At 42.1% G+C, this 22907-nt stretch overlaps 1 protein-coding gene across 5 annotated transcripts in view; it reads left to right on the forward strand.

The window, feature by feature from the left end:
- Positions 1-8406, forward strand: part of LOC121471939 (interferon-activable protein 203-like) — a 37836-nt gene extending 29430 nt beyond the window's left edge. For 4 of the 5 annotated variants that reach the window (XM_041722851.1, XM_041722850.1, XM_041722853.1 and 1 more), the window contains 3 exons: positions 5100-5519; positions 6911-7096; positions 8058-8406. In XM_041722851.1, the coding sequence (XP_041578785.1) occupies positions 5100-5519; positions 6911-7096; positions 8058-8126 (675 nt within the window). In that variant the 3' untranslated portion in view covers positions 8127-8406. The remainder of the gene's footprint in view (positions 1-5099; positions 5520-6910; positions 7097-8057) is intronic. The other variant, XM_041722849.1, reaches the window with a different exon arrangement.
- Positions 8407-22907: the final 14501 nt, after the last annotated feature.

Here is a 22907-nt window from a genome sequence, read left to right on the forward strand (position 1 = left end):
CCACATCAGGTGTACTGTCTGCACCTGTGCTCCTAGCCACATCCTGTGTATTGTCCGCACCTGTGCACTGAGCCACATCCTGTGTACTGTCAGCTCCTGTGCTCCTAGCCACATCCTGCGTATTGTTAGCACCTTGCTCCGAGCCACATCAGGTGTTTTGTCAGTATCTGCTCCTAAGCAGATGAGGTATTTTAATACTTCCTTTGATAAGAAGTCTTTTCATCTTATTTAGGCTGAAGTGTTTTCCACTATGTCGTGCCAGACTGAATGTATTCCTTGGTGATCCTCACCGACATTGCCTTTCAGAGTAGGTCAGATCTTCCCTTTGTTCACTTTCACGGTTCCCTTTATTTTCCTCTGTATCACCTTTTATCACGAGTGTAAAAAAAAAAAAAATCAATGTCTTTCTTCCTCTTTAGACAATAAGCTTAGGTTATGGATATTGTTTTCCATGGGAAGCCAGACAGCGGTGGCAAAGTGAGTGGACACCTGTGTGCACCGACTGCCCTCCCACCCAGCCCTTGCTTCTGCCCTGTGTACCCCTGTGGTTACCCACTCTGGGCTACGAAGCCTACATCTGAGGAGAATGGACAGGGAAGAATTGTAAGACAGCCTGAAGGCTAGGAGGGATCAACATTTAAATCATTATTCTCACTCAAACCCCAAACTACCCACTGTGACCAGCCGAGGCCGGTCTTCCTACATACAGTTTTTCTCAATGAATTTTGTGTTTATGGTTGTTGTTAGTGTGAGGACCCTATTTTCTCCCCTCGAGTCTCTCATGGTTATTTGGTGTAAGGGACTAGCTGCCCATACCTGTGTCTATCTTGAGACTGGTGGCCATAGCTGTGACCTTATCTGGTCATTGGAACCTCAGCCCCTGTCTCTCTGCCATGACAAGGACCTAGGTGCCCATCTAAAACCAACTCTACTTCTGCCTTGCAGACTGGCTTGGCAGGGATACTTTCTAAGTCCCCCTCGGCCTATACAGGTGACAGGGTCATTGCTAATCCCATGAGAATCCTTCTGCTGCCCTGCATACTTCTTGAAGCACAACCACCCCAGGGAGGCTCATCTGCTCCCTCAGTCACTCATTTCTCCTCCGGGGTCCGTCCACCTGCACGGGGAGCCTACAAAAAAGTGTCTGACCAAACAGTCAGTGGTTCATTAGGTGAGCGGGAAAGCCTTGCACTGATGCATCATGGGGTCTCCCAACAATTTTCTCTAGGGCATGTGTTCTGTTTGCTTTTTTTGGATTCAAATCCAGAAACATCATTATCACCTTTGATTTCTGCTATTATGTGTCCGTGAAGCAAGCAGCACAGAAGGGCACGATTCATAGACAAGGTAGGAGGTGAAGGATATACTCAAGAGAAAATGACCTGCTTATGCTTTCAAAATTGATCCAGACCAAGACTATATTTTCATCATCCTTGTCCTCTTCTTGTGATGCCCATTTATGAAAACTGAGTTTTAAAAGGTAATAACTCAAGATCATCCTGTCAATGAGATTGCTAAGTATATGTGGACGACCTGAATGGAGAGACTTCTTTTATAAGGCGAGCCGATAACAGAGCTTCCAACAGGGTCATCATAAAGCCTGAAATACTGCTTATCGGAGCAGAGTACAAACTTTTGAAAAAAACATAAGAAAACAATGATGAAGACATTTCTGTGCACTGGGCATTTACTTAGCGCTTAGTTCAAATCCAGGCTTTGAAATCTAAGGTTTGAACATTTAGTTGTCATATGTTGAATCTAGACTTGAAATGCAGATGTTAAAATGTCTTCAATTCATTTTTTTACATTTAGGCAGACAGCATTAGGTTTGGGGTTGTTTCTGTAAGCCAGGTGTCCAAGGTAGCCAGAGACTGTTGTCACCAAGACGCTGCCCTACAAAAGCAGCTCTGTCATATGCCTATCAACATCTGATACTTTAAAAATTAAATTACTGAATGCCAGAAGTGGTGGAAACTGTGACTAATTAACTAATGGGATGACTATTTAATAGCTGTCATTAAACAATGAAAGGCAGTAAAGGCCCATGATTACAGCAAAATTCCCCAATCTTACTGAGGAAACGTTCAGCCAGTGGTCATGGTTTGGGTGGACTATTCAATACGGTGAATAGAGCTCAGAATGCTGAAAGTTTCAAATTGCCTGACTCGCTGTAAAGACAGCAGAACCCATGGCTGAGGAATCATGCATTGAGAGAACCTCTCTGTCAGGGTCAGGGTTAGAGCTCCCGATGCTTGGAGGGCTGGATCTCCTATGTACTGAAGATTGGGTGCTAGAAACTGATGAACTGGATGAGAAAGGCTGAGTTCATCAGTGCCCATAAGTGTGGCCAACCTCGTGTGAGACATGCTACCCTTACTGCAGAAAGATAGCTCCAGGGGTTAGGCCTCATCGAGGGATTTGGACCAGTTCTGCAGGAAATGTGGAGCCACCGTATTCTATCTCAGACCAATGAAATTTCAGTCACCTGTGCTTTTCAGGTTTGCAGAGTGAGGTAATTGATCCCGGCTGAGATGAGAGGAAGGTAAGGGTAGGATGTCTGTGTATTTACTCCTATTCCCCTTGCAATAGGATCTAATTGGTAGAGTTAAGGTCCTGTTTTACAAAGTAAGAATGAAATGAAAGTGTATTGTATTTCATCTAATTTCAAAAACAACTACACACACACACACACACAAAACACAAACACACAAAATCTATTTTTCTACAGGGAAGGGTTGACATAACCACCAAAATTGATTACACCGTAAGGATGTAGCCATCCCAGGAACAGAGTCAGTCCCTAATACCTTCAGCAACCAGCACAGGCACAAATGCAAGCCTTCCCTGCATCCCTGCCAACACCCCCATCCAGCAGTTCCTTAATCAAGGTACGAGGTTCCTGTTTCCAGTATTTCCCTTCCCTGTGAGGTCATGGCAAGGACCAACAGAACCCTGGAAGGGCAACCCCCAACTACATACAATTATTTCTTTATTTAAATTACTTGCTTATTTACAAAGTGTGTATTTTAAAAGCCTACCTGAATTCAAATTCCAACTCTTATTATGTCCCCCTCTGCATTAAACTCACCTATGAGCCAGTGGACAGCTGATCATCCTTATTCCACATGGAATATAATTGGTCATTTGTTTGATTTTATTTTTGTGTTTCCCTCAGTATACAGCAACAGAGATCACTTGCGGTGGAAGAGGGAATGGAAAAAAGAGCCTACCAAAGCACTATCACCAGTTCTTCCTCTCTCGTTTTTTATTATCTAAATAATATTACCTTAGAAAATTTAGGAAATGGAGACACACAGACAAAAATAAGTAAATTTTTTGCTATCTGATCTCTTTTACATCAAACATCACATTTTGAAAGTGTCTTTTGGATTTTTACCCTTTATTATGTATGCACAAAGAATATCATTTTGTCACATGACACATATTTTTCTATAATCCAGTTTGAGGTTTTTATTTTCACTTCATATGCTTTAAAGTGCTATATAAGTCAACCAATGTAGAATTAAATTCTTGTTTTAATGTATAAGAAAAAATACTCAGTTATTCCATAAATTAGAAAAATAATTCTGTATATTTTGGCTTTAGATTATTTCCAGTATTCCTCAAGCCTGGAATGAGCATAAGAAAAATATGCCCATCAAATATGCTTCTATGAGCCTCAGAGTAGATCCATAATAATTTTCTAGGTGAGATCACAAGAAGCGTTGCTAGCCTGTGAGACAGCCAGTTGTGGCCTCATACTCAGCCCTGGCACTCCCAGAGCCCACCTTTGCCCTCACCTTCATACTTTCTTTTGCAGATCAATACTTTCCTCCAATTCCAAATGCTCTCCTGAAACTCCAACATGATGGTTCAGGCCCCTGGGAAGACGAGACGAGAATCAGACCCCTGATTCTTGGCGAGTTCTCCGCTGGCATGCTTTCCCTAAGGGTCCTACCATTATTCCAACAGAGAAGTGTGGAAGAGGAGGAAATTATTCTCCTTCTAAATACCTGGCTGAGACCCCTGTAATAAGAGACATATCAACAAAAGAAAAACGAGCAGAAATCTGTTATAACATGTACCTCATGTACACCTGGGAGAAACCAGGGAAAACTTAGTAACTCCCTGCGGTGGCCTGAACCACCAGCTGAAATACCATCTTCAGCCGAAGACAAGAGAAAGGAAGGTGTGGAGGCCACTTATGAAGATTACCAGGAAAAACAGAATAAACAACGGTGTTTCTTATGCAGACTTCAGGCAGGCCATCCTTCATCATAAGATTCTGTTGTGATTTAGGGTCCCCTTCTCTTCCTGGTAGAGAGAGAGACACTGTTACAAATGCATGTTCCTTACACAAGTGCAATTTCTGGTCTCTTTGTAGAGTGTTTCCTATATTTGCTGTTTTTTCAAAATAATAAGCTTAAAATAATTTTATACCAAGGGAGCATACCTTCAGATGGCTCATTCTGCTACTCTTCAAGAGCCCCAAATTAGGGAGGTTCAATGAGATTCTCCGGTGCTTATTTAATCTCTTTTTAGCACAGCACTTCTTGAAAAGAGCTCGCGGTTACCGTCTTTCAATAGTGACATCTACTGGGATTGGTTCCAGATGAAAGCAGTGGTTACTGATTGGAGCCGTTCCCACTGTCAGTGCTGTTAGGGGGATTTATTTTCTTCCCTGTTTATATCTTACTTTGCTCACTAAAATGAATTGATTGGTAAATTAAGATGATATATTCATCCTCATTTCCACTGGGAATCCCTTCATGACAACATGGCTGTTGCCCACTTCCTCGCTCAACAGGACTCTTCTAGGAGAAATACTTTTTATCTTGGGTTGATCACTTTTAAAGAAAACATATTCTTCCCAAACTCTTAAAACAATGGAGAAATAGAATTATGTCAAACTCTCCTCTATGTCTTTCATGGGCTACATTATACCAGGCCAGCCATTTCTACCTAGCTCACTTTTTTTCCCAAATCCATCCCATCAGGTATTTCTGGAGGCTCAACATTGAGCCCAAAAGCTCACACTAGAAAGTGACGGTTTATTCTCTTTCTTAACATGCTTCTTTTTGGTGTGTACTTCCAAGTAGAAACCAAGATTGAAGGCTATACCTAGAGAAGCTGCCAGAGAAGAGGGTGTCCAGAAGGGCCCCAAGAAAGTGATGGTGCTGAAAGCAACAGAACCGTTTGTATATGATACTGTGGAGCCGGAGAAAAAGATGTTCCATGCCACTGTAGCTACTGAGAGCCAATTCTTCCAAGTGAAGGTTTTCCAGGTCAACCTGAAGGAAAAGTTCGTCTCAAAGAACATCATCACCATATCAGATTATGTTGGTCGCAATGGGTTTCTGGAGGTGTACGATGCCTCTTCTGTGTCTGATGTCAGCGCTGACCAAAAGATGGACGTCTCAAGCGGACTGATCCAAAAGGCAAATGCAACTCCAAAAATCAGTGATCTTTACTTGCAAAAGCCAGGAACGTTTGTGAATGGGATATATGAGGTGCACAAGGTAAGCCCACACCATTGTGTTGTACTATTTCTTCTGCAACCCCAGAATGTGAAGTCTGAACTTGCCAAGTAAAGTTTGGTTCACTTCTGAAACACAGGAACTCGAGGTACCAGTGACCAGGGTAGTTGGGTAGAAGCATCCCACCTCAGGGTACGGGACAGGAGAGCTCTTCATATTCTGCTTCCCGAGGTAATGCCATGCAAGTTCTGCAGAAAGAGTTTCTCAGAATCCTTGGCATTTGTCAGATTTAATCATCTATTCACAGGCACCCTGGTCCAGAGAAGTGCAGACTTTCTATTTGTGTCCATATCTTCATGATTTTGTTTGAGCTCTGTCCCATCCATTTCGGTGACAGCTTAACTGTAAATAAAAAACTGTCCTCCCAAACTTGGATGCTAGCGGTGACGACCAGAGGAAGAAATCAATAGACTCTTCCCTAAAACACAGCTGTTTCCAACAGTTAGCTAAGATTCTGATCCTCTGAATCCCAAAGTGCTCCTCTTTTCACACTCATTCATCGAAATATTGTCGGGCATCGACATTAGCATTATCTAACAGGAAATATAAATATTGAAAATACTAGAGAAATCAGGTTGTTTCATACACAATGTATGGGGTGTCTGGGTTGGTTTGTTCAGTTAAGTTTCCAATTCTTGATTTTGGCTCAAGTCATAATCCCAGGGTTGTGAGATTGAGCCCCACATTGGGCTCCATGCTGGGTGGGAAGCCTGCTTAAGATTCTCTCTCCTCCATCTGTTGCCCCACACATATTCTCTCTCTCTCTCTCTCTCTCAAAACAAAACAAAAGTTAAAAATACTCAATTTATTAATATGGGCAATGAAATGTAGAATTTTGGTGAATTCTTAGAACTGGTGTAGATATTTCTGTCCCAGCACTTCATGGAAATACTAGGCTGAACCAACCTAATTTCCATGACGAGTTTTGTTCCATACTCCATTTAACATGTCTTCTAGGGTGGCTCTTTCCTTCGACCCCTGTTGTTTCCTGTGCCCCCTGTGTAAGTGGCTATGCACACAGGTGCATATGCAGAATTAGTGAGTAGAGTGAGTGAGAGGATACCTAGAGCAATGTGACTGGATAATCTAGATTAAGGATTCAGGCAGATTGAGAGTGAATAGAGAATAGAAAAAAAAAAGGAAAATTATAGACTGAAATAATTATCTACTTAATGAGAATTAATGACAATCGCCAGACCCATAAGGAGAATTCCCTGAACAAAATACTTTAACCTATTTGCTGCCCCTCATTCTGGACCTCTAGATCATGTTAACCTGTCAGAGACAACAGTTTACACTCACACTCTGTGTTTCTAATTGATGTGGAAACCTGATCCAGTTCTCAGGAGAATGGTTCTGACTTTCTTTTGCAGAAAAACGTGTTAAATGAACAAATCATTTCGTATGAGATAAAAGATAATACAGGGGAGATGGAGGTCTGGGTGTATGGACGACTGACCAAAGTCGACTGTGAGGAAGGCGATAAACTCAGACTTACCTGCTTTGAACTAAGTGACAATGTGAAGAAGCTGAGATCTGTAATTCACAGTTTCATGAAGGTAGGAACTTCTGGGGAATATCATTCTTCCAACAAAGAAGACTTTAAGAAAACTAGATTGACTGTCCTTTCCTGTCATTCTTTCCTTTTTCAGAGAAGGGGATGTGTAATCTTATTGAGGCCTTCAAAGTATATAATATCTAGCTAAATATTACAGAGTTGATTGAATGTATCAGAGTAGGGAGATTATTTGGTAAATTTGAGCTTCATTAAGGCAGGCTTGTTTCAAATCCTGGCTCTGTGATTTTCTAACGTGGTGAACTTAAACACCAGGAACCTCAGGTTCTTCATCTATAATAGGCGGGGAATGTCATCTATCCCAGAGGCTGTTAAACAGAGTTCATGCCAGACCTAAAGGATCCACAGTGCCACTGAATATCTCAAAACACAAAGGGACCAGTTTTTATTTTAGTGTTATATACAGACTGGTCTACACAGTGGAAGGGGCTGGTCGTACAGGATGAAGTCCATGCTCTTTGTCACACACATCCATGCAGGATTGTGGGAAGACTATCAAAGGCTAGAATGACACAGATCAATACAAAGGTTGACGCATCCAGAAGCACGGCAGTGCCCACACTCTGAAGTCTCCCCACTTCTGAGGCCCTCAAACCTTCCAGCCTTTCCCTCGCAGGCTCAGACCCTCCTCCCACATGTTTTCCCAGTGAGAACCTTCCCCTCAGCTCTTGCCATTGAGTACATCTGCTCCTTCTCCCGCCCTGTCCACAGGTACTCCTGCTGTATGCGAGTGATTACCTCATTTCAGGGTCTCAACCAAAGTGGGAAGGGGGGTGACTCAAAGGATGGGAATTCATTGAAGCGGATGGATGAGAGTGACAGCCTTACAGGAAGGAAGAGCAAAGGGGATGCAGCCAGTGGCGGGGAGATAGAGTCAGTGCAGAGAGAAAGGTAGAAATCAGCTGCGTCTCAACTGTCCTGTCTTTATCTCTCTCTTCTTCAAGGTCATCAAGTCCAGGAAGAACAAGAAACAACCACTCGATCCTGATTCACATATGGAACCCTCACCATGATGTCCTTCTAAGAACCTGGATGCCATCAACAATGATCTCTATGGGGATAAAATCAAAGTACAGAGGAAAAAAAAAATATATATATATATGAGAGAAATTCAGCGATAGATATACCATCTATCAATTCTAAGGAATAGAGTGGTCATGGTTAGCTTTTATTTTCTTTTTTGTACTTTCCTGTGCTATCCTAATACCATATTTTGCATGTATCGTTTTCATAATTTGGAAAAAAATAATAAACATTTTTTCCTAAACAAGTGCTATAACGGGAGTCTAATTCATTGGTGTGTTGCTTAAAAGTGAATCATTTGTGGGCTGCAGATCAGGGTTGGGCACACAGGCTCCAAAGCAATATTTGCACTTAGACTTTGGGGGTGATCCTGACAAGGTGAGCCTGGCGTCAAGAATAGGCATGTTGAACAGACTGTGCCCCGCTCCGAGAAACCCAGCTGAGGGCACAGGTCAACATGGAAATCCTCTGTGCTTCTGTTGCCAAGGCCTGTGTGCAAGAGAAGGATTGCTTTTGCTCAAAACAACGGGTATGTATTCAGAATTGGTGTCCCTGAGGGGGCATCACGGCCAGCGGGCTGCAGAACCAGGCGCCTTTTGGGGATTTGCAGGAAGACGCTTCTGTGTTGCACGTGATTGCAGCTCTTGTGCCGTGGAGTCACTGGCTCCATTCCTTTACTCAAGCAGTGATAGCTCAGTAGCTGTGCAACCCGATTTGCTGGTTCTCGTGCTGCACGAAGGTGGAAAGCAGTTTCATCACCTGCAATGAAAAAAGTGAAGTTTGGAGAGATTGAGGGAAGTTGTTAAGATAGTAACGTCACTCCGCTGGTTTGGGAACGGATTTCATGCTGAGATGATGAAAAGATGTCACTGACTGCCTAATCTTCCTCCAACTCAAACTTGATTTATGGACCCTCAGGATTAAGATGGCTTCACACAGAATGATGTTTGTATTCTGAGCTACATGCTCATGGTTGTCGTGTTCTGACTCTTATTACTTCATATTCTTGTCACTTTATACGAACTTTCTGTAATTGACTGTTCTATAGTATGTAGATAATGGTGACTAAGAGTTAAAGAATGAGCTCTTCCAGTGACCTGCCCAGTCCCCATCTTGACTTTCCTTACCGTCATGCCGATTCCCTCTTGAACTTGTTACTTCCAAGCACCTTGTGTCTCTAAGGGAGATGAACAAGAAATGACCCTCAACCCAAAAGAATTTATTTGGGTCTTTGATTTTGTTTTCACCTAAATAGCTTTATCCTCAACACCATGGACCTGGTCTATCTTCTATTTTTGCACTTTGCACCCTTTGGAGCTCCTCCTTGACCCCAGCATGAAGCAGGTGAGAAGCTGGAACTTCTTCTAGATTTGAAGTGGGATCCAAGAGAAGTTCACAACTCAGAGATGTATATCTGCCAGCACAAACACCTTATTCCTATAATTGTACCAAGTGGTTTTAAGGTATGCAAGTGGCACAGAAATATCTCCAAGGATCTCAAAAGTATCACGGCATTGCCCTGATTAGAAGATGCACATCCAAATGGAATGCTTCATTTCTTTTATTTGTAAAAATAGAGTTAATAATGGTGAAAACATAATAGTTGTATCTGTGGTGACCATTAAACAAGGCACCTATATAAAGTGCTTAGCAATTAGCTACCCTGTAAAAATCAGTAAAGAAAGCTGTTACACTGCTGTTTGTAACTTGCATTTATTATCTATTATAAATCTTTATGTGTCAGAACATTATCACAAATTGTGGTCATATTCGATAATGGATTCATCATGACTCATTTAACTCATTGTTGGTTACTTCAATTATTTTGAATCCTTCTTAATTTAAAGCAATATTTAGGGATCCCTGGGTGGCGCAGCGGTTTGGCGCCTGCCTTTGGCCCAGGGCGCGATCCTGGAGACCCGGGATCGAATCCCATATCGGGCTCCCGGTGCATGGAGCCTGCTTCTCCCTCCGCCTGTGTCTCTGCCTCTCTCTCTCTCTGTGACTATCATAAATAAATAAAAATTAAAAAAAAAAAAAGCAATATTTATGTGACGCCCATAAGCCGACATATTTCCACGTTAAATAGGTATAAATGGAGTTTTTGTAATGCACCTCCAAACTGAATGCCTCATTTTTTTAATTTCTAAAAATAGAGCTAAAATAGAGCTTATATTCTAAAAATAGAATATGAATATATTTGTTAATAATATTGCCAAACTGATGTCCCAATTAATACTTCTGAGAACATTATTCTTAATATCATTATCACATTCATAAACTGCATGTTATTAATTTAATGTATAAGAAATATGTATTGTTTTAAAATCTTTGATCCATGGGAGCCTGGCTGGCTTAGTTGGTAGAGCATGTAACTTTTTTATCTCAAGAATGTGAGTTCAAGCCCCATGTTGTGCATAGAGATTATTAAAATAATAATAACAATAACAATAATAGTAAAATCCTTGATCCGGTCTTTGTGAATTTTTTAAAAAATAGTTTCATCTTATTTATTATAAAAGCAATGGGTGCTTATTCCAGAGAAATCAAAAAAACACAATCAAAAGAGTATTAGAAACATCTACAATTTTATCTTCCTGTGTGGTACATATTTTCTTTTCACTTTTTTAAATTAAGGTATAATGTGCATACAGTAAAATTCACTGTTATTAGTGCAAAGTTCTTTGTGGGTTTTTTTAAGATTTTATTTATTTATTTATTTATTTATTTATTTATTTATTTATTTAGAGAGTGTGCACAAGCAGGGGGAGAGGTAAAGGGAGAGAGAAAGAATACGAAGCCCACTCCACGCTGAGTGAGAAGCCCTATGCAGGGCTCAATCCCATGATCCTGAGATCATGACCTGAGCTAAAATCAAGAATCAGATGTTTAACCTACTGAGCTACCCAGGCACTCAAAGTTCTCTGAGTTTTTACAAGTGCATGGAGTTGTTTACCACAAAATCAAGATCTAAAACAGTTCTACTGTAGCCAAGATTTCCTTCATGCTACTTTATTATCAACTCTTCCCCCCAGTTCCAGGCTCCTGACAACCATGGACATAGCTTCTTTAAAAAGAAAAAAGTTAAATTTATTATTAAAGTATAATCAACATATAATGTTATATTCGTTGTAGGTGTACAACATATTGCTAGCAATTCCGAACATCATTCGATCCCCATCATAAGTGTAGTCCACCTCTGCCATCATACAACATGATTATATTATCCACTATCCTCCCTATGCTGTACTTTTCATTTCCATGACTTATTTATTTTATACTTTCACCTTCTCCAGAATTTCACAAAGTGGAGTGAAAAATGTATATATGGGGCGCCTGAGTGGCTCAGTCAGTGAAACGTCGGACTCTTGTTTTCAGCTCAGGTCATGATCTCAGCATCAAGAGATGCATCCCTGCTGGGCATGGAGCCTGCTTAGGATGCTTTCCCTCCTGCTCCCTCTGCACCCGTCCTGCTGCCTGTGAGCACTCTCTCTCTCTCTTTCTCTCTCTCTAAAATAAAATAAAATAAAATAAAATAAAATAAAATAAAATAAAATAAAATAAGTGTATATGGAATTCTGAGTCTGGCTTCTTTCACATAGTATGATGCATTTATGATTCATCCATGTACTTGTGTATCTGCAGTTTATTCTTTTTTTGTTGTATGGAATTCAATAGTGTGAGTCTACCAAAGTTTTCTTATCCATTCCCCAGGTGAGGAATGATTGACTTGTGTACATTTTTGCCTAATTACACAAAAAATTTCTATAAATATCCACACGCAGATGTTTGTGTGGACTCAGGTTATCATTTCACCTGGGAAACCTTGGAGCAAGATGCTGGTTTATATAAGTGTATGTTTAAATTTACAAGAAATTTCCAAACTGTAACATTGTTTGTTCCCGTAAGCAGGGTGTGAACGTTTTGTTGGCCCTACACCCTCCATGGGCTCAGACTTGTACGTACGTGTTAACTTTTACAAAAGCCTGCGGAACTCTTTCCTGCATGGTTGTGTCATCTGGAACCCACCGTGCCCTAGGGTTCTGGCTCCTTTACAACCTCATCGGCACTTGGCGTGGCCAGTCTTTTTCAATTTCAGCCCATCCAGTTGGTGTATGATGACATCTCACAGCAGCTTTAATGTGAATTTCCCTAAAGAGGAATTATTTTGAGCAGCTTGCTATGTGCTCATTTGCCACCTGTGTATCTTTTTTTCTTTCTTTATAAAAATTCAGTTGTTTGTTCTTAAGGAGTTCTTAAAGAGTTTTAAGAGTTCTTTACAAATTTTGGGAATAGAATCGTTAGCAGCTATGTGGCTATCAAATATTAAGTCTCAAATTATGATATACATTTATATGCCTTAAAGGTATCTTTCCAAGAGAATCTTGTTATGTTGATAAATTATCAAAAAATGTATCCTGGGTGCTTTTGGTGTTATATCCAGGAAATCTTTGTTTAAACCAACATCACATATTTTCTCTTGTGCTTTCTTCTAGTTTTATAGTTTTAGGTTCTGCATTTGAGTCAATGATCCATTTGGGTTAATTTTTATGTAGAGAGCAAGGTATGGGCCAGGTTCATTTTTTAAAAAATATGAATATTCCATTGTTCTGGTATTTGTTGAAAAAAGGTCCTTTTTCCCTTGAATTCTGGTTGTACTTTTGCAGACAATCAACAGATTCTATGTGTGTGGGCCTCTTTCTGTATTGTCATTTCCATTGAGTCTATATGCCTATCTTTTCTCCAATATGACAGGCTGTCTTATTATTTCTCTTTTAAAAATATTTCTTAGTCCTTGCCTTAGAGCTTATAACACATGTCTTCAATCAGAAGTATCTTCCAATATCATCATGCTACCTGGCATGTTGTGTAAGGACCTTCCAGGAGCATACTTCTAATTCTTCCCTCTTGTGTTTTGTGTTATTGTTGCCAAATATTTTATTTTTGTTTATTGTATAAACACATAAGAGTTTGCTAGTATATTTGCTTCAGACAAGGAATTGACAAACGATGGCCCGCAGGCTTAGTCCAGCCTGTTGACTCTTTCTGTCTAGATGCCACCTGTTTTTGTACAGTCCACAAGCAAAGAATGGTCTTTACATGTTTTTGATGTTGGAGGTGGGGAACCAAAAGAATATTGTATGATGCATGAAAATTATAAAAATATTCAAGTTTCAACATCCATAATATAGTATTACGGGAACATAAGCATGCTCATTCATTCATGAATTGTCCAAGAATACTTTCGAGCTTGAATAGAGGCCAGCAGCTATAACAGAGACTGTAGGGAACATAGTGGAAAATATATGTTGGCCCTTTACAGACATATTTTGCCAACTCCTCTTTTTTAATATGTTACCTTTTAGAGTGCTTAAAAATAAGAAAAAATAGGGCAGCCTGAGTAGCCAAGAGGTTTAGTGCCGCCTTCAGCCCAGGTGTGATCCTAGAGACCAGGGATCGAGTCCCACATCGGGCTCCCTGCATGGAGCCTGCTTCTCCCTCTGCCTATGTCCCTAGTTCTCTCTCTCTGTGTGTCTCTCATGAATAAATAAATAAAATCTTAAAAAAAAGAAAAATAGACTTTATAATACCTTGAATGTACTTTTCTTTGTATAGGTTTAACTTTTCACATGTTTTTAAATTATTTTGCCTAGGGACACCTGGGCAGTACAGTCGGTTGAGTATCCGACTCTTGGTTTCAGCTCAGGTTGTGATCTCGTGGTTTTGGGATCAAGCCCCGTGATGAGCTCCACACTCAGCACAGAGTCTGCTTGAGACTTTCACTCTCTCTCTCTTTTCCTCTGCCCTTCTACCCTCTGCTATCTCTCAAAAAATAAATAAATATTTTAATAAGTAAATTCCTTTGCCTAAAATATTTAACATTTCCTTTAATTCTGTCCCACCCTGAATACATTACCTCAGTTTTAGGGGTCTGAAAATGTCTATTTTGCCTCCTGTTTGAATATTTTTACTGGTTGAGAATTCTGCTTTGATAGTTTTTCCTCCAGAACAGCAAAGATGTCAGTACATGATCTTCTGGCTTCCATAGTTTCTGGTGAGAAGTCTGCCGTCATTCCTACACCTGCGTCTGTGGGACTCCCCACTACCTTCCCCCCACCCCCACCCCATGCCCTGGCTGCCTTCAGGATTTTTGCTTTGTCTTTTAGCAGTTTGAATATGGTAAACCTAAGTGTGTGTGTGTGATTCATTACTAATAATTCATCATTATATTTATTCAGCCTGGTGTTCCCTGAGGTTCTCCAGTCTGTGGCGATTTATCTTTGATTCGTTTTAAGAAATTCTTTGCCTTCATCTCTTTTCACATATTTCTTATGCCTCAGTCTCTCTCTCTGAGAACAGAGAGAGATTGAGGCATATATTTATCTCCAATTATTGGTATTTTAAACTGCTTGACATTATCCCACATCTCTTAGATACTCTAATCTTTCCTTTCTTTTGATTTTTTTTCTTTTTAATGTTTCCAAGTGAGTGATTTTTTTTTAATCTCTCTCTAGGATATTGACTCTTTCCTTTGCTAAGTCTACTGATGATTCTGTTGTAGAATTCCCTTAACCCTATAACTGTGTTTTTTCGCTTCTAGTAATTCCATTTCATTCTTTTCCTTAGTTTCCATTTTTCTACTGAAATTGTCCATTTAATGATACATATTTTCCAGCTATTTTAAATACCCAATCAGATCATTTCAACATCTGAATCCTGATTCTGTTTCTTTTGGTTGATTTGTATCCTTTTCTTTTTAAAGATTTTATTTATTTAGAGACAGAGAGAGTATGAGCACAGGGAAGGGCAGAGGGAGGGGGAGAAACAGACTCCCCACTGAGCAGGGAACCCTACATGGGACTTGATCCCAGGACCCTGAAATCATGACCTGAGCCAAAATCAGAGGCTTAACCAATTGAGCCACCCAGGTGCACCAAGATTGATTTGTGCACAGACTATTTTTCTTCTACTTCTTTGTGTGCCTCACAAATTTTGCCAAAAGCTATCCATGATGGTAGAGACTGAGGTAGACAGTATTAATACCTGGAAATGAGCATGGGTTATCTTTTGCTAGGACTTTACCATAGTGGTTGAATTAATCTGGTCAGGAGTTGAGCTAGCTTTGAGATTGACTGGTGCTATTTGTTGTCAGGGCACCATGTGTTTAAACTTCTTCTAGTACTACCATTAGCTTTAGTTCTTCCCTTCACACCTGAACCTAAGAAGCTATTATTATTTTTTTTACATGCCTAGCAATCAACTGTGGTGACTTGTTATTTGGTGCTTACTTAGCCTGGCAACCAGCAACAGGCTGTGGGAGGAGTGATGGGGGAATTCCATATTGCCCCGGCTCAGCATTGGTCTTTGGTAGGCATCGTATCCTAAGTGTTATAGGTGACACTTTCATTCCTGATCCTGCCCTTCCCTCAGATGTAAGAGAACCCTTTGTATCCTGCTCCCAGGACCTATTCCTGCCCTTTCCTCAGGAGTAGATCAATTTTTTCTCCTCTCTGTTGTGATAGGTCTTTATCCATGTCCTAATGATGGCACAATTTGCCTCTCTTCCTTTAGAGGATTAATGTTCTATAAGGGAGGATCCAGGCATGGCTTCATGTTCCCCATTGGGTTAGTCTCCCCAACCCCGATCTTTCTCATATCATCCAGTGAGACCCACAGAGAAGGACCTACAAGAGGGTGTAAATTCTCCTTATGGTTGAGACTCCCAGTGGTTCTATACTTTTATGCTAGTTCAAAGTCCCCCTTGAGCAACCCATTAAAACTTTTAGCTGAATTTTTCCATCTTATGGGGAACTTAGTGTCTATCATCTGCTCCCATGTGAGTGAGTGCTTGCACCTTCTCTCTCCTTGGAGGTATCTCTTTCCTTAGATTTTTCATTAGATGCTTGCTAGGCAGCCTCAGCTCTCTAATGGGTTTAGAAAAGGTTGTACTTTTGTAGATTATCTGGCTTAATTTTGTGGTGGGAGCAGCACTCTTCCTAATTTTCTACATTCTAAATAGAAGCAGAGTCATCTTACTCCTTACTTAATTGGGTCAGATTATCCGTGAGGTTGACAGTGTTTTCATGTTATGTTTGTTCTGTGAATTTGGTTACTTATAACTTACAGCATTTTATTTGTATAACTATATATAATAAACATTTTTCTATTAACCATTTTATTCAATGAGTATTTATTGGATGATAATCTCCCTGAATGTCCACAATAGAGCGCAGGGCCCTATCCTCACCCCAAACTAAACCTGACACAAGGCTGCAGTGGATGAGAAAACGACCTTTATTGTGACAATATGTAGTGACTTTGGATTTGTTTTTGCTAATCTGGCAGTGGCTGCAGTAGCCTATACTTGCTGTTCTCAGGAAGCTCACAGTCTAGTTGCAGAGGGTGTATCAGCTATTCGATTAAATGCTGTTTAGACCAATTTGATCTGAATGGATCCTTTTTATTTTAATTTGGGGCTTAATAACTTGCATGGAAAAAAATACATGTAGTCTAAGAAGTAGTTGATTAGTTACCCGTCCTCTGCTTGCAGTGACTCCATCCTCGTAAAGTGTAATTTCTTTTCTTCTCATAAAATTATATCCTTCTGTTCCTTCTAGTACATTTTTTTCACTCTTAAGCGTCTCTCCTTAAGTTGTGTCTGGCCTGAGATATATATTCCTGCTTAACAAGGGCACATGCCACTGTCTCCTGTCTGTACTCTCACTTCTCTATAGGGACAGGAGCCAGTGCAAACAAGGTTGGGGCATGAGGAAGAGGACCGATTGGAGGCAGCGGCATGCACCATTATGAAGGGGAGACAAGGAAGGAGGAGGAAGGGAGCTCATCCTGACTCAATTGCCCTGGAGTCTGGTAGGTGCAAGGATGGCTGGATTAATCACTTAGAATACAGATCCTATGTATAAGGTGCAAAATTCGCCAAGAGGGCAGACCCTGTTTGTGTATGAAGTAATCCCTCTTTCAGAAGCTCAAGGATGAAAGGCAGTTGAACCAGGATTGTGACAGTTTCTTGAGAATAAAGACACTTTTAAAGTATTTTGGTTTTAGTATATTCACTCTGCAGCTCTTTAGTTTTGAGGAGGAGGTTATTACTTTTAGTTTTATTCTATATAGAGAACTTTGAAATGAATAATTCCTGAGTCCTCTTCAAGCTCCTAGTGGAGAATAAGCTCATCTTAGTAAGCAATATAAAACCATATATTTAAACATACCTTCAGGACTGCAAAAAGCCCATTCACAATTGTTCCAAGGGACTGAGCTTGAAGCTCCTTGATCTTTGGGGTTTCACCAACACCTCTGATAATGTGCATTGGGACACTGATCTGCATCAGACACAAAGCACCATTCACTTCTGGGAAATGACCATGCCAATAATATTTTGATACTGTAATTATTTTTTTGGAGTGAATTTACCTTTTAGCTCTTATGAAAACCTTTACAGAAAAGAACTGACTATCTGTAGCCCATGTAACATACATACATTCATCGTGGCAAATGTAATTATTTGAATGAAACCAAAGCATCCTCCCTGACGGTGCTTGTTCACTAGCCTTTCACTTCCAATCTGTCATGAATCCTGGTTCTTCTTCTCAAATCTCTTTCAGCTCAGTGTATTTCCTTCCATTTCCATTTTATGACCAAGTCTGTGTATTTTCCTCCATTTCCATTTTATGACCTAATCAAAGCTACTACTAGCTCTTCTTGACTTAGAGTGGTTTCCAGCGTCAAACTGGCCCATCACATTTTCTCCCAACAATATCCAGAGGCATCACTTCAAAACGAAAATCTAGTTTCATTCCCCTGCTTAAATCCTTTTGATCACTTCTGATTCTCTTAAAACAAAGACAATTCTAATAATGCTCCACCCAGCCGCACCATGTATGTCTCTCAAAGGGCATCTCAACCACCCTCTGCTGATTGTCTGCACTCCACTCACACTGGTTTTCTCTCTAGTCCTTAAATAAGCCAACGACTTCTGCAACAAGGCTTTGTCACATGGTGTTCCCTCCGACGGAAGCACCGTCCACTCCTATTCATTTCTCAGAGTTGAACCCAATGGTCACCTGCCATGAGAGGCCTCATCTGATACCACGACCCCTCACTCCTGGCTTTTGTTAGGTTCCCTTGACACCTGGTCTTGAAGGACCATCTTCTTCATTTATAAGCCATGTGTCACCTTATTAATTCATTAACAAAATAATTAGACCTCACTCATTAGAGTGTACACTCTCCAAAACTTGGATTTGTTTTCCTCTCCCTGTTTTATCACCAGAACCTTCCTGTTGCCTCGTAGGAGCTCAATGCATATTTACTGAAAGGACGCATAGATGGAAGGGTGGATGACATGCTGGCTCCTCACCAAGACCACGTAATGCAGCTGTCTAATCTGGCTACGGTGCCCCAGGTCGATGGCCAAGTTAGATCTCATCACGAAAAGCCAAATTCCAGTCGTGACTTTCAAAATACCAAGATGGTCACGGTCAGTTATTTGAGATACTCTCAGGCGGCAGAAGATGAAGAGTTATTGGATGTTGTTTCTGACAGAAATGAGTGGTTTTGGGCTAAAAGGAACAAGACAATCTGTGAATTTACTGAAAGAGGGATGATTTAATTAGTAGGGTTGTCTGAGAGTAGAGTGAGCTGTCTTATGGGGCACAGGGTTCTCTGTCACTCCGTCTCAGAGAGTAGAAAGTGGTAGGCTCTGTGCCGGGGGAGCATGAGAGATCCCTGCCCTGGACAGGAGGGGGACTAGCGCCACAGGTAAGTTAGTCCCATGAAGCAGGTGTGTCAGGAGGCGTGCAGATCACATGTCCCTTCCACGCTGGTGGCACGGGAGAGACACGGGCTCCAGAGACGGGGAGTCACCGCACCGTGACCCCCAGCACGGCCGCCACCGTACCCCACACCCAGGGGTACCAAGGAGGCATCGGCGGTCCCGAGGATCTCACTTTCCTTAACAAGCAGGTGCACATTTCTAAGTATCATCCCAGTTCCATTTTCAACCTTCTGCTTTAATCGTGCGGAGCTCTCTCAGGCCCTGATCATGTCTCCTCTTGGCTCCCTGCTTCTGGCCCTCAGGGTCCTCCTCTTCTTCGTCTCTCTCCTGTGCAAGTCGGTCCCGAGCACTAATGGTTGGCTCTGTGCCCATTCACGGTCTGCCCAGGTCTCCTCTACCTTCCCTGGGTGAGGTCGTGGGGAGTGTGGACGGGCAGCGGTCGGGCAGAGAAAACATTCCACAAAGGGCGATGGGCAACAGAACAAAACCCGGTTTCCTGCCAGAGTAGTTCAGGGCAGCACAGGTTAATGTTCCCCTCCAGAGGAGGCCTAAGGGTGACCTAGGAAGCCGTGGTGGGGTCACAGAATAGAACTGCAGCCGGCTTCCTGAATGCGCCACACAGCTACAGCCAGTCCTGCGTCCTCCGTGGTCCCAGACTGGATCACGCTTACCTAGTTGGGATAATAAGATCCTAGAACTGTTGTTACCATAGCAAAATGGAAAAAGGTTGCCGGAGGGGAAACTGGGGGCTCTCCCAGACAGGGAGAAGGATGGATTCTAGATTTGAGAGAAAAACCGAAAGACCTCTCTCTAGGTTGTCAGCCTACGTCTACCCAGACTCGGTTCCTGGCTCAGAATCCAAGAGGCCTTGGCCCTGTTGTTCTGGGAGCAATCACGTGTAGTTAGTGCCCTCTTGGGGCCAAGCCCAAGAACCGCACAGTCTAACCTCCCCGCCCAGGAAAAGACCGAGCCATGAGTTCTGCGGGCGGGTCTGGTGCTGCAGCGTCTCTCTGGGGAGCTCCATAGGCTTAGGTCGCTACTCACAGTCACCGTCACCCACTGTAGAGTCATGCGTGGGAAGCGGTGGTGTTCACGGTGCACACACCCAAGTAGTATACAAGAGCCACGGAGATTTTTGCTATTGAAGGAGTAGGTACAACCCTAGATTGCTGCACCTGGAGACACGCATTGCGAGGGGTCCTTGGGCAGAGGCTCCGTTGCTGGCTCTGATGCTCATGCTAATGTAAAGCCAGATGCTGTCAGGGAACAAAATCAGGAATGAAAAGCACCTGTGGGTACTTTTTCAGATTCAGTGCTTTACTGAGTGATATGAAATGGCGGGAAATGGAAACTGTCATCAGTGGTGGGAACCCCTGAGTCAGAAGGGAAGGATCCGTGGGTAGGGGAGGTGGGACCATGGCAGCCTGGGGGCCAGGGTGCGTGGATGGGAAACAGACTGCAGTGCCCAGTGAGATCCTCTCTTCATGGGACCTCAGGCCTGCGGTGGAGGGAACACTGCACACTTGCATTAATGGTTAAGAACTTGTGGTGACGTCCTGGATCCATGTCCAAGAAAGGGAGTCTCCGGAGGTTGCACAACGCCTCTGCAATTCTCAGGAAATAGCATACCTTCTACAGGTATTTTAAAAACAAATTCTAGGGATGCCCAGGGGGGCTCCGTGGGTGGGCGTCTGCCTTCGGCGCAGGGCGTGACCCCGGGGTCCCGGGATCGAGTCCCACATCGGGTCCCACATCGGGCTCCCCGTGGGGAGCCTGCTTCTCACTCTGCCTGTGTCTCTGCCTCTCTTTCTCTCTGTGTCTCTCATGATAAATAAATAAAATCTTTAAAAAATTTTTTTTATTTAAGAAATAAAAAAATAAAACCAGATTCTACTCATTCAGTCTTACATTCTTGTGAAAAATCAGTTATCCGTGTATAAGTGGGTCCATTTCTGGATTCTTTATTTCATGCCATTGATTTTTCTGTCCTGTTGCCAATACCCACATTATAATTTTGCTATCTATGTGAGATATCCAAAATAATATACAAAATATCAACAATAACAACTCAGCAATATTCCTAGATAAGATAAACATACAAAAATTGCGCTTTTTTTTTATTTCAGGAAGACTCCAATAGAAAAAAAATCTTGAATAAAAAAGTACAATTTCCAGTAACAAACTATGAGGTACTCGAGAGCATCTCACAAAAGATGTGTAAGGTCTTTAAGAGAAAATTTTAAAGCTTTGTTGAATGATTTATAAGAAGAGCTAAATAAATAAGGATATCAATGATATTTTTAATCAATAAAGATTCAATAACATGAAAATGGCCACTTATTGAATTAACCTATAAACTCCACGCAGAGCCTCAAGGGCTTTTGGTAGCCCTCATCAGGGTGAGCCCAAGATGAGGATAAAGAGGAAGGACAAGGGATCCCTGGGTGGCGCAGCAGTTTAGTGCCTGCCTTTGGCCCAGGGCGCGATCCTGGAGACCCGGGATCGAATCCCACATCGGGCTCCCGGTGCATGGAGCCTGCTTCTCCCTCTGCCTGTGTCTCTGCCTCTCTCTCTCTCTCTGTGTGTGTGACTATCATAAATTAAAAAAATAAAAAAAAAATTTTTTAAAAAAGAACGTTTAAAAATAAATAAATAAATAGTTTTTTTAAAAAAAAAAAAAAAAAAAAAGAGGAAGGACAAGAGGCCCCTGGGTGGCCCAGTCAGTTGAGCGTCTGCCTTCAGCTCAGGTCATGATCCCAGGGTCCTGGTATCGAGCTCCGCCTCGGGCTCCCTGCTCAGTGGGATCCTGCTTCTCCCTCTCCTCCTTACTCATGCTCTCTGTTGCTCTCTGTCTCTAACAAATAAATAAAAATCTTAAAAAAAAAAAAAAAGACAAAGGACAAAAATAGTGCACAAGTTTAAGAGATCTGTTAGGAAGGACCATCCTCCTAGATATCAACACTTACTGCAAATACGGGACGATTAAAGCGATGTGATAGTGGCGCAGAGAAAAATCGACCAGTAACCAGAGAATGTGGGAACAGAATCACGTGTTTATGAAAATGGTCTATAATGAAGTGGCGTTACGCATCGCCTGGAGGGGATGGGCAGCTCTTAGGAGTGGAGGGACAAATGGCAATCTACGTGGGGACACATAACACGGAAGCCTTACCTCACGCCGTACAAAACATGTATCTAGGGCAGCTCGGTGGCTCAGCGGTTTAGGGCTGCCTTCAGCTCAGGTTATGACCCCGGGGGTCCTGGGATCAAGTCCCACATCAGGCTCCCTGCATGGAGCCTGCTTCTCCCTCTGTCTGTGTCTCTGCCTCTCTCTCCCTCCCTGTGTCTTTCATGAATAAATAAATAAAATCTTTACCAAAAAAAAAATATGTATGTAGGTGGATTGAGCACCTACGCAGGAAGGGCATGCTGCCGAGGAAGTCACAGGACAGTCTCTCAGTGAGACGGGGCAGCGCTTCTTGAACGAGGCCCAAAAGGACAAGCCAGAGGGAGAAACTTGGTCGCATATAACTGCATGCAAGTTCTGAATCTCTTTGTGGGAAGAAACACACATACACGCATACACAGTACACAAAGTAAAAATACAAGTCCCAAACGGAGACAATGTCTGCAATGTGTGTAACTAATAAAAGTCTCAAATTTGGAACATATGGAAAAGCGTCTATTGATAAGGGAAAAGATAATCAGTCTGTCTATAAAGTGAGCAAACACCGTGCGGGTGTTCAGAGCATGCGGGGCGAAGGTTGACCAGCCCCAAAGACGGTAAGAGGGAGTCTTGTGGGGGGACGATGAAAACCGGCACAGAGGTGTTAAGAGAGTTCTTCAGGGGATACAGGAGAGTTCTCACCTGGGGCACGTGTTTCTGATGGGCCGGGCAACGTGGCTCCCCTGGTGCCCCTGAGGGGGGCAGACGTGATGGAGCGCTGCAGAGACACGGGACAATGCCAGCAAGGCC

The sequence above is a fragment of the Vulpes lagopus genome, chromosome 11 (genome assembly GCF_018345385.1).
Source record: "Vulpes lagopus strain Blue_001 chromosome 11, ASM1834538v1, whole genome shotgun sequence".
In the NCBI taxonomy this organism is placed as follows: domain Eukaryota; kingdom Metazoa; phylum Chordata; class Mammalia; order Carnivora; family Canidae; genus Vulpes; species Vulpes lagopus.